Source organism: Gymnoscopelus microlampas (genome assembly GCF_963454915.1).
Source record: "Gymnoscopelus microlampas genome assembly, chromosome: 16".
In the NCBI taxonomy this organism is placed as follows: domain Eukaryota; kingdom Metazoa; phylum Chordata; class Actinopteri; order Myctophiformes; family Myctophidae; genus Gymnoscopelus; species Gymnoscopelus microlampas.
The window spans coordinates 29,720,507-29,733,516 of NC_139953.1; the positions used below are offsets into that span (position 1 = coordinate 29,720,507).

Consider the following 13,010-nt stretch of genomic DNA (forward strand, 5'->3'; position numbering starts at 1 on the left):
CCATGTCCTAGTCACTTCTCACCCGCGAACACTGCCAATTGTGTTCGGTGGGGGAACTGCATCTGAGAATGTAACCAGTGTTTTACCTCTACTTATTTACATCCAATGTATACACAACTATACATGTTAACTACTCGTTACAATAACCATATGATGTACCGTGGAGTCTCGGCTGTCCTTCCGGCTGTCCCGTCGAGCCTCCCCAATAGGACTGGGTTTGGGGCTGAGGCACCCGGCAGCCGCACCAGGGACCGATCCAGATTTAGAAGCCCCACCCCCTGGGGTGGCGGGCGCACCAACACTGCAGGGCGTTCCATCCACGCTGGTTCTCTTCTCCACCTTCACCCTGACCGTCTGCAGGCTGAGGGCCGATGGTGGAGGCAGGTCGCCCAGGTCCTTTCCAAAGGCAAACCAATGTTCCATCAGAAATACATTTCAAATGGCTACTTAAAGTTACTGGACTCCAGATGCACAACTGAGGAGAATAGCTGACAAGTCATGTGGCATGTCACAGTTGCTAGATCCAAAGTATACATCGTGGTAGGGCTGGGCGTTATGATTTCAAATCATTATGATGGTTATTTCTTTTACCTGGATTATGATTAATGAAAGATGATTGTATAAGCAATTTATCTTTTACACTTCCCTTATAGTTCTCTGACAAGGTCTGTACAATAAATAATATACTAATATGTTAGCTTGCTAATGCTATATCTGTTCTTTTTGTCCCTTTTTTCCCTAACAATTCTTTTTTACCCCCTTTTCTCCCCAATGTAATCGTTATGCCAACTGATTCCTCCCCACACACATCTCTGTGCCGTCACTGAAGTTGTATCCTACTGACTCACCTGCCAGTGAGGAGCCTCCACCAGGAGGACGCATAGCCTTCGTCCTACTCCTCCCGCCCAACACTCCCCGCTGACAGGTGCCGCCCCAGCCCGTAGGAGTACGTGCAATGAACAATATCACCCTCCCCGCCCAGCTTCCCTACCCCGAACACGGCAAATGTGTTTGTGTAGACGCTCGACAAAGCCAGATGCACCACGGTGGATTCGAACCCACAACCTCCGTGGTGGTGGGCAGTGACTTCTACCACTGCGCCCCCCGAACGCAGATATCTGTTCTTTTTAACATGCAACACGGCTTTGTACCAGAGAAATGAGAACAGAGTGAGAATGGCGAGTGGCGACAACTCCGTTCACTCCAACTCAATTCCTCTTCTTTGTTTTAAAAGTAGTTGGCAGGCAAGAGGCAATACAACTGAATTAAACAACTTTATTAGACAATCGATGTCTGTGCACCAATGACTTGATTTAAATGATAAGAGGACTCAACCAGTCAACCATCACCTGTTGCTTTTTGATCTGTCAATGTCACCGCTGGCAAAGTGAGGCTCTTTTATTTTCTGGCTAGTCTTCTTAATTCACTTTAAATCCAAAATATCACTATATATCCACAAGATGGGCCGTTGTACACTGCTACCATGTCATGTATCTCAAGAACGAGACAGGAAAGTTCTTTTGGTTTCCCACATGATTCCCTGTTGCTCTCTGCTGTGCTGCCGCTGTTTCCTGGTACTCTACATCACTAGTGCAACATCACAGCTGTTTTAAAAGAGATAGATCACTATTAACCAGATCACGTCCATTTGCTTAAATTGTGGTAAAAAAGGAAAAAAGGGTCATTTAACAAATAATTAACTTTAGATGGAAATCTGTTTGTAAAATGAGATCTGCCATCCATGTGACATAATTCTCGACACAATGTCAAGTTAAGGGGACAGTTCATGAATTAGCAGACAAGATATGAGAAAGATTCCTTAGGCGAGAGGTTCTAAATGTCGGTTTCAATATATTTTTGGTTAATAAATCAAATCTACTTGTAACGACTGAATAACCACCCTAGAAAAAGCATGACACATTATCTTAGGACCCATCAAAAATCATATATAACAAGTCTAGGCGTATTTTAAGCTCACTTTTTCGTCTGTGTCCAGGAGGAAGCGAAGGAGCTGGTGGTCCTGCGGTTCTCTGGAGCCGGCCTTAGGGGGTCCCGTGGCTGGGCTGGCCGGCGGCTCTTTCTTAATCTCCACGTCCTTACTGCAGAGTCCGTCCTCCGTGGCGCCAGCGGAGGAGTCATTGGGGCTGCTGTCCTGGAGCAGCCGGTGGAGGATCTTGTGTCGTTCCGTCAAGGTGCTGTGGGAGGCGGGGCACTGGGGGGGAGGGGGAGGAGCCGGAGGAGTGGGGTTGGGTTGAGTCTGTGGGTGGGGTGACGGTGTCAAGGAGGAGCGCTGGCTGCTGCTGCTGTGGTTGTTGTTGGGGTCGGCACCCCCGACGCCCCCAGCCACCCCGTTGCTATCCAGGAGCTGGTCTAGTCGGGGGTTGCCCAGCTGTGACATCTTGACCACGTCCTCCCCTCCTCCTTCCCCTCCTCCTCCCTCTGGGGGTTTGGCTGGTGGAGGGCGAGCGGGGGAACTGGTGGGCGTGCTGGTTTGTCTCTGAGGAAGAGGGGAGGGCAGGGAGAAGGACCCAGCTGTCCCACTGCCACCACTCCCACTCCCATCCCCACCGGACTGCTGTCTACTGAGGCTACCTCCGCCCGCCGGGGAGTGGAGGCCAGGCGTAGGAGTGGAGGGAGAGAAGGGGTTCCCTGGAATGCGCGGGCTGCCCCCCAGCCCGGGGCTGGCCCGCGGCAGCCGGGGCGAAATAAAGGAGGTAGGGGTGGTTGCTGTCGTTGCGAGCGGGCTGCCCAGAGGGGAGGGGCTGTTGTTGACCTGCTGGGGGCACATACGATTGGGCGTCAGGTAGCCTGCGGGCGTCGCCGGGCCATGTCCGTGGGAGGAGCCGTTTCCATTGTTGAGGTGGTGGCCCGTGGAGGCGTCGTTGCCGGGAGGGAGGGCCGGGGATCGGGAGGCGGCCGGGGCTGAGTTGGCCGGGGTCAGTGGAAGGCTGGGGTTAGCGTTTTCCTGAGAGCTAGCAGTGTTGTGTTCCCTGGTAAGACGGAGGAGGGGAAATCATGATGGAAATGACAAATTTCAATCTAGCCAAAACATTTTGTGGCTTGCTTGGGGAGGAAATGTTTAGTGTTGATAAGACCAGTATGCCGTAAATATGGCAGTGCCATCAACCTAGCCATTCACTTGGCTGGTAAATGTTTACTGACCTGAAATGGTATTCAACTAAAACAATGTTACTCTGGGAAATGTAGAAAGTCAAGCTTAGACTATGTATACTGGAGGACAAGTGGGTATGCCAAGAAAATAACTTCACATAAATACAGCAGGGCATTATTGAACATTAATAATTGAAATCTTCCAACAGTGTGCAGTGAGTATCTTGGGATGAAGTTTTTCCAATGTTATACATGATGGACTTGCAGTGTGTGTTCTTTCAGTACCTGTCAATAGTGTGTATGCCCATGATGAAGGGCTGTACGTCGGGGTTGGGGGGGCAGCAGAACTTGCAGCGCGTCTGAGCGCTGAGGGGTGTGCCGTCACTTAACGTGAACCGGTACAGAGGACTGATGGCCGTGCCATGAGTCATCACTGGTGGGAGCAGACACACACACACACACACACACACACACACACACATTTTCACAAAAAAATACAGTACATAAATTATACAATGACATCTTTCACAAGAAAGAGTTAATAAAAACAGAGTTGTGCAGGTGAGGTGAGAAACCCGTATAAGGCCATAGGAGGACCTAAATGAATACATGGTTCAAACTTTCTTTTTTTTTTACTCAATTTTCTAAAGATTATTTCCAAATTAAAATGGCAACAATGGCAAAATAAAAACAGCAGATCTAGAAGCCCACAACAGTCAGCACAACAGCCTTGAGTTGTCCAGTGTTATAGGGTGGAGGCCATTTAAAATGTGATGAGTTCTGGCCTTGTCAAGAATCAAGAGAACCCTACCCATTCTAGGGTGTCCCGTTGTGAGCTTGTGGATCTTCAGCGAAGAGAGATTTGGCCTCGTATAGGCCCCCTGCGAGACTCCGGTCAATGACGTATATAGGGTTTAACCCTTTAAGACCGGGAACGCATCTGTGTCATTTTAGATTTCTTTGGCTATTCAAATCTTTGAATATATATATTTTTAAAGTGAACATTTGTTACTCAAATCCTTGACATGAAAAAGTTTGAGAACCACTGATACAGCAACATAGTTGGGTTTTTTTTAACTGACATTTTGCAGAATCGGCCTCAGGTCTTAAAGGGTTAAGTGGTTAAGTTACAACTCTCGATTTCTCAGATCTCAGATTTTACCCTCATGCAACAACATATTGGAGGGAGGGCCTGTTGCCCATGTCTTTCCCTTTCAACTCCCTCCCCCCCATTCCCCTCATTATGTGGCATTATTCACCCCACCCTCCCCGTGCTCCTTACCCTCATGCAGCAGTTTCTTGGCGTGTGAGGGTTCTTTGCCCTGTGGCTGGAAGAAAGCATAGATGCACTTCCGGACCAGATCCTCCCAACCGGGCCGACCTGTCGCTCGCAGAGCACTGGTCTCTATGGAGATGATCTTCCCTGGAGGAAGCGACGTGAACACAGTCAAATGAGTCCACATATCATGGGGCAGCACAATTCATCGAAAATCGTGATTTTACGTTTCACACATGTAAGTGTGAAACGTGGCAATTAATACAAACATCTTATTTGGTCTTCTGTTGCACCTTTCCGTCGTCTCCTTAACACATTGAATGCCTAAAACGAATTAACTCGTTTTTAGCTTTTCATCACTTGAGTGCCAAGATCTGCTAAAAACGAGTTAACTCGTTTTTAGCAAAAAAATAATTTTTCAAAAAAAATTCCTACTTTTTAAAAAAAAAAATTGACCCAAAGACCAAGGAGATATGAATTTTCGAAGATCTTTACTCTCATCCACTTCCTTGTTAACTTAAAACTTTAAAATTTTGTATCTCGGCTCCTGAGTACTTTTTTTTTTCCATTGAAAAATCTCTGGCATGAATAACAATAGGCAGTGAAAATAATTCTGGCAGTCAATGTGTTAATATTACATAAGGGTCAAAAACCACCAGAGCACTGTAACATCTCTACATCCATCAGGCACATAATAAAATGACAGAGGCAATTACTTACTGTACCATTAAGCCATAGACATGGCACCAATAAGCACAATGAGTAACAAAGGCATTAAGAAAATTATTAACACCCCTTTCCACCAAAAATCGTCATTATCAGTAATTGTATTAATAATAATCAGAATTATATTTTTTCAATAATAATGCAGCCCTACCACATATTGAACAAAACCTGTGCTCATATGGATGCAATGCGTGCGTGCGTGCGTGTGTGCGTGCGTGTTACCTGTGGGGTCCTGCTTGGTGATGAAGGACTCTGTGCTGACAGGCAGCGGCTGGGGGCGCGGCATCCGGCAGGCGATACAAATCAGACAGCTCTGGAGGTCTTAACACACACACAGGGAACTTTCTGTCAGTGTTTGTGTGTGTGTGTGTGTGTGCTGCCCTAGTAAAGTAGTTATCAGGCTATGTGCATCTCTGAATATTGCACTTGCACATGACGCAATGCATTGTGAAATTGGAGATCAGCTATTTTTGGTGTGTGACATCATCGTATGATTAAGTAAATTATAAATCAGGCTTTACACCAACGTCATGAAACATTCACCCCAGGTAGGCAATGTACCAATATCTATATCTATATCATGATGTGAGACAGATATCGTAACATCTTTAAGTTGCTTAAATGCTGCATTACAGTGAAGTGATAATATTTTCAGAACTTCTTAGACCACTCTTACTGAGTGAAATGAACGATGAATGCCTCTACCAGTTTGATAATCATCCACACCAAATCTCTTTGCAAAAAATAGCCATTGCGACATGTAGATCTGTTATTTTGGTTCCCCAGAGAACATGGATGCAGGGGTTCAAGTGGTTAAATCACATTCTAAGGCACCTTTAAGGTCCATAATCCATAGATGGTTTTGTCTCAGTCACCCACAGTGTTGAGGATGTGTACGCATTACAACTAGAACATCAGCGGTCAAATAAACAAATTATGCGTTTCCCAGAACCTTCTTCAAAATTCGAGCCCACTCCTGACCTTACATATTTGAATACAAATATTCCAAACCATATTACTAACATTTTTGATCGTATCAGAGACTTTGAAGTAATTAGACTTGGTCAGGTAGTACAGATATTAGACACTTTGATATGATTGGCTGAATATCACGTGCCTAAAATGAATGAGAGGAATATGAGAAAGTGGCATGTGTATGCGTATGTGGATAGTCTATATTAATAGCAGCGTGTGCACTGTGCACGTACCATCTCCTTCCTCCTGCAGGGCACGCGGCTGGGAGATGGTGAAACACTGCATGATCTCGTATTGCTGCCGCGCCTCCTGGTTCTCCGAATCCATCTCATCTGGCGGCCTCTTCAGCATGCGGCAGTTGAAGGTGTGGCTGTTCCTCCGGCCTGGTTCCTGTGGCCATGGCACGCCGTTTACTGCACACACACACACACACACACACACACACACACACACACACACACACACACACACACACACACACACCCACACCCACACCCACACACACACACACACACACACACACAAATTGTTTGTTACCACACAAAAACAAATGAGCCCTAGGATTTATTAGCTTATTAGCTCATTAAGATAATGAGCTAAAAATGATAACAAAGATAAAACATTTCTGTGGTTCATCAGGTTATATTATCTTATATAGGCTGGTTTGTCCATATGGATCACGTCCACGATAATATACTGTAAATTTAAACATTCAAAATTCAAACGGCTAAAAATCTCCTCAAACCTCATGTGAAAAAATATAAGTATATAGGAAAAGAGCTCAAAACATTCATGATCATCATTAACACATCCACTGCCAGGCCCGTAGTCCTACGGGCCGTTAAATCCAACCGTTAACTGCCGTTCCCGTAGTCCTACGGGGCGGGTGTTTTCCCATGTTAAATCGTGCAGGTGCAGATTCCGGATTTTTTTTGCACTTCCGGTTTCGAAGGGGGCGGACCGGAAACGAAATAATACTGTTTCCGGTTTTTCTCCCGCCTCCGTTTCCTGTCTAGCGATCAACTTTGGACGCCATTATCTCTGGCTTGTTGTTTTTCTCACCACATCCACCATTTTAGCGTTTTCCTCTCGTTCTCCAGAATGCAGTGTCGGATCGCGGCACGGTTTTCAGCGTTTTGTTCGGTCGGGTCCCGTGTTTGTGTCGAACCAAATGAACGCGGATTTTAAACGGATTTAGCGGGGCCTATGACGGAATCAAAAAAACAAAAAAGGTAAGAAATAGCTTGGCACTACGATGGACGTTCTGAGATTAGCCGATGGCAGTCAATGTGTTAATAATTGATTATAGGTAATAATAGGTTGGAGGCTGGAAAGTACTGTCTCCCAGGACCTGTCCTTAGATAAAGGGTTAAGCATAATTTAATTGGCTGTTCAACATTTATCTTTATATATCTATATCTTTTATAAAAAGTACAGAATTATGGCACGTATGCCAATCGTATGCCAATCCTTAAGCACAACCCCCCAAAATCACGCTACAACATACAGTATGTTGTCTGAAGCCTCAAGGAATTTGATTCTGGTGCAGCGGATCTGGAAATGTTCATGAGTTCAAGTGAAGAGGGGCATGCGTGAACAGTTAATTAAGTTTGCATGGCCTTAGTGACTAATCTAGAGTTATAAGGTCAGTGATTTTACAGCTCTCTACAGCATTAACCCAGGGGGGATTACAGGGTTTGGGTAAACTAATTGGACAGCTCAGACACTGCTCAGCCATATTGTTTTGCTCTTCCTTCTCGTATCTTCTGTCCTCGTACGACCTTTTCTGCCCCTGTGATTCCTCGCTACTTTCCTCACAGCAGCAAATTAACATGGTAAAGCTTCCAGGTACAGCCAACCTGTGGCATGGTGGTGCGTAACAATACACTTTGTTTGGGAATCGCATACTGGTATACTATTCATACTAAATCTGGCACTATCAAGATATATTTGTATTCACATCGTTCAATAAAACACATCTAACGCACTGGTGGAATCCGATATTTTGCCCAGCCCCTACACAGTAAAAACCCTACGTTTTTATTTAACTCTGAATAGTGTACAAATGGATGCAAATGGATTTGGTTCCATTTTGTACACTCTTCGGGCTTAGATTAACACGCCGTGTTTTACTGTGTGCTCATAAATCATCCTGACAACATAGCCCTGTCTGCTGAATGCTCCTAGTGTTGGATGACATTAATATGTGGCACACCACAAGGAAACATCCAGGGCTGCAACTGGGCATTATTTTCTTAGCGATTATTCTATCGATTAATCGAATAATTGAGAAGCACTTGTTTTTAGTTTTTTTTGGTGATATATATTTTTTAAATAAACATCTATGTACAGACATTGAAAATAACTAATTGTATTTTCTTGTATGATCAATTACATCGACTAAATCGTGATTATACCACATAAGCCCTATTTTAAACTTAGTCACTTAGTGGCACACAAAAATAGCAAAGATAGCAGATCGACAAGCTGATTTACTGGCATTGTGATAAAAAATTGGGAGTTAAAAAAGCAACATTTCACATTTCCCCTCCAAAATAAAAAACAAACAAACAAACAAAAACAAAAAAATGTACTCTATTATCGATATTCTTTTTAATAATCAATTAGCTTGATTAACTGTTGCACCCATAGAAACATGTCAACTCACCCAAGCTCTTGGGCAGCAGGTTGCGTACGAACTCGTTGTGGTCGCCCACGTGCAGGATGCTGTACACACTGGAGGTCATGAGCTCCTCTTGGCCATAGCCCAGGTAGCCTGTCACGTTCTCAGACACAAACACGATGCGACCCTCCCGGTTGACCACAAAGAAAAAGCCGTCCAGTGCCTGCGGGAAGGAATGGAGATACTGTAAAAATCAGGTTCAATGTCATTGGCCTGACTGTGATGAAATGAGTTACGGATGGACTCTAATAATATACATATCATCACTGTGGGGTGGAAACCTTGTATGTCCGAACATTTTAAAATAGTGAAAATAGCCGATCTACAAGTTTGAGTAACCATGGCAATCTAATGTGGTCTTTGATTGATTGATTGATTGATTGAATACTTTATTTAGAAGTTTGCAGAAAAAAGCACATGAAAGCACAGTTCAAATACAAGGTCAACTAAATAGGATAAAAAAAACAAGAAAGCCAATAGCTTGTTTCCCTAGATGACGTGAAATCTCACCGTCAAATGTACGTATGTACAGTATATGGAGTCAAATTCACAAATAGCCCTTGTCAAATGCACATATATGGAGATCAACCTGCATTGATGTCATACACAACATAAACCAAATGCACATCGAGATTTGATTGTCAACATGCACTGATGTTAGACACAACAGAAACCGTGTCAAATGCACATATATGGAAATGTCAGACACAACAAGGTATCCCGACAGCAACAATATATACTGTACATGTAAGCCACTAGAGCAATGAGAGCAGAGTTGAGTGGGGAGATTACCACTCCATACTCACAAGGCTGTTCTTATACTCGACTCTATCGCTCAAAGAGATTCCCTGCTGCTCAATTCAAAAGCACTCACCGCTCATCTCGATTCATTTTTTTTGTAGACATGCAGCGGCAGCCTTTTTGCAGTACAGTTTGCTCTTTTGACACAAACATCTACCCAATAATCAAAGTGTATATACACCCTTACAGACTACCCCAATGCACACTTAAGCACCATGGACAGCAACACTGTTGCAAAACACATGCCATCCACTGGGGGCTAACCTTTGACATCATTTAAACAAAGAATTAACAATCAGACTTTGCTGATTACAGAGAATCACAGAAATCTGTTCAGAATGACTAGGTACTGTATGTGCTGGATCTTATGAGACCAGGGACATGCATTGTGTAACCTTATTATTCATCATGTATCAATCACAGTGATTGACACAAAGCTTTACACTGTTATAGGGTGCCCACTGGCCTAGCGGTCCAGGTGCATACCACGCTCTAATGCAGCATGGCGTGGGTTCGACCATTGCTGCGTGTCACTCCCTGTGATCTACTATCAATAAAATGCAGAAAAAGGCTCAAAAAATATCTTTTAAAGAAATATATAAAGATTACAATTTTATAAAACATATAACATTCTGATTATCACACCAAATACCTTACTCCCCATCCTAATTATAAAAAAAGACATATCAGACCATGAGACCGGCCCGACATGGGCTGTTGGATTCCTACTCTTGGGGTTGGGCAGAGAATCAAACAACTAACACGGCTGCATTGTGAACTGGGCTTGCTTCAAACACATAGTATCAGTGGTACTGGAGCGCACTGGAGTGGCTCCACACTCCACTAAAAATCTTCTCACTCCACTCACTGTCCGCGTTCAGCTCACATAACTGTTATACACACACATTTTGTTTTTAAATGGAAGAACGCTGTCACACTTTGTTTCTTGTTGTATGTGTGAGTTTAAAACAACCTTTATTTTTCTTATTTCTATTTTTATATGCGAAGTTTATCAGGGTTGTGAAACGCTAAGTGATTCAGTCATAATATCATTCCCACTTGTCTCACTTATTTCAAAGCATCTGATGCCAACACAATTGTGTGAATAAAAGAAAGTGGACAAAGGGGCAGACACATAGAACAATAGGTATTTGCTCAATACCTGGAACAACGCCACAGTAATTTACATGCTTGTAAATAACTGTGTTCTTACTTGATTATGTACTTGAACTTAACTTCTTGTTGGAATGGACAGCACTCTCTTTAGGCTAGGTGTACAACTCCTGTAGTTCTATTATTTCGTTTTTGATTAGATCAGCGATGCTGCAGCGGTTCCATAGATCATTGTCTCTCGACAAAATAAACGCATTTGTGACCGCGATGTTTAATAAAAGCATACCCTATGATTTATTCAAAAGCTGCTTGAGCAGTGCTGTGTCCAGTGACCACATGTTGTGACGGGATCTCTTGTCGCTGAGATCGCAGCAACAGAACCAACAGAACACGGCCCAGTCTAGTTTGCAGTGTGCTCATGTTAAGAGCTTCAGCACCAATCAGCACACCTCTCAACAACTGCGCATTGATTTATGACTGATGTTGTTTTATTTCTTTCTTAAAGAGGGTAAATAGAGCGCTTTTTCCACAGAGCCCTTTGATGAAATCTAGATTTTAAAACGCGCGTTTGAACACTGGAGCTTGCTATTCACAATGTGGGACAGCGTCTAAATTTGTGGGACACGTGAAAAGTCATGGAAATGACGAAGCGGGACATCTGGTCTCCCTACTCACGTACCTTTGCGCACCCCTAGGGGTACAAGGAATACCACAGTTATGTGTGACTGTGATTATTTTGAGCTCATTACTGCAATTGTTTTATTTTAATTTCTTGCTGGTAAAATTTACAGCAGTGCATAAGGTTTTGATATAAAATGTAAGCTTACCATAAACACAATCCTAAAGTATTTTCAAAGGATTTTGGGGAGAAATTAAACTTGTCACTTCAACTTCGTGGGAGGGGTTAACTTATGAGGAATATGTGTGTGTGTGTGTGTGTGTGTGTGTGTGTGTGTGTGTGTGTGTGTGTGTGAATATTAAGGATTTCTCAGCTTGAGTACTTGATATGCATAGATTACGTTCAATTGAATATATAAACACACAAAACAGACAGAAGCATAAACAGTTGGAGTTGGTTTGCAAGTGCTACTTCTGTGGTAAAAAATCACATACTTACTAAGTAGGGGTGTGCCGATATATCGCGATACGTTTTTGTGCCGATATGTATCGTTTTGGAAAAAAAAATATATCGTTTAAAAAAAGATATACATATACAGTATATATATATATATATATATATATATGGGCTCCCCCCCCCCCATATATTTTCATAATAAAAAAGTGCCATATATCGTATCGATGTTGTGAGCCCAATATCGTATCGTTTCATGAAATTAGTCTATCGGCACACCCCTATTACTAAGCCAGATGTTAAGTCGGATATTTTGGCACATTTTGGATTTTGAGCCAGGTGACATAAGGCAGCGGACGAATTTGGACGAGTTAAAATGACGCATTTGTAGGAAAAAAATATCAGCTGTGAGCAAATACATCTAATCTAAGATCGCATTAAAGGATTAAAGGATTCTCTGAATCCTCTGAATTCTCTGAATTTTGAGCTGATGTCTTGTAAATAGCCACACTTTACAAGTTCACGGCTGGTATAGTTGAGATGACACCAGAGTAGAAGGCTTTAAAATAAATGGTGCATTTATATAGCGCTTTTATCCAAAGCGCTTCACATAGATTGTGCATTACATTCACCCATTCACACACACATTCACACACCGATGGCGGAGGAAACCATGCAAGGCACCAACCTGCTCATCGGGAGCAATTAGGGGTTCAATGTCTTGCTCAAGGACACTTCGACACTAACTCTGGGGGAACCCGGGATCGAACTGGGAACCTTGCGGTTTCCGGTTCACTCTACCCGGCCACTCTACCCCTGAGCCAGTGCCGCCCACCTCCCGTTCGTTTGTTATACGCCGTTAAAAATAGCATGTTTCGGCCAAAAGAAATCACAAAAAAGAATAACACAGGAGCCGAGATACAGGATTTTTAAGTAATAAGTTAACCAGGAAGTGAATGGGGCAGTAAATCTTTGGATCACGTTATCTCCTGGTTCTGTGTGAAAAAAAAAAAGTGGGATTTAGATGCTATGCTAAATCCCACTGTTGGCCGAACAGCTGTTCTGAGGAAGCTTGCAATAGCCTTAACGGTTAGATTGGTAATCGTTAATGTTAATGTCCCCAAACATTTGCAAAACGTTGTGTGTTTCTGTGTAGCTCACCTCTAGCAGCATGGGCCCCAGGGCCTCCTTCTCCACCAGGCCCTGGCTACTGGAAGAGATGTCGCTCTTCTGCACCTCATCATCAGGGGACA

At 43.5% G+C, this 13,010-nt stretch overlaps 1 protein-coding gene across 1 annotated transcript in view; it reads right to left on the reverse strand.

Moving 5' to 3' along the window:
- Window positions 1–13,010, reverse strand: part of LOC311063882 (nuclear receptor coactivator 1-like) — a 30,811-nt gene extending 17,801 nt beyond the window's left edge. The window contains exons 1-8 of the mRNA XM_084083506.1: window positions 12,919–13,010; window positions 8,757–8,934; window positions 6,322–6,501; window positions 5,336–5,434; window positions 4,394–4,534; window positions 3,397–3,544; window positions 1,979–2,990; window positions 160–396 (exon numbers count right to left, since the gene is read on the reverse strand). Of these exons, the coding sequence (XP_083939632.1) occupies window positions 160–396; window positions 1,979–2,990; window positions 3,397–3,544; window positions 4,394–4,534; window positions 5,336–5,434; window positions 6,322–6,501; window positions 8,757–8,934; window positions 12,919–12,930 (2,007 nt within the window). The 5' untranslated portion in view covers window positions 12,931–13,010. The remainder of the gene's footprint in view (window positions 1–159; window positions 397–1,978; window positions 2,991–3,396; window positions 3,545–4,393; window positions 4,535–5,335; window positions 5,435–6,321; window positions 6,502–8,756; window positions 8,935–12,918) is intronic.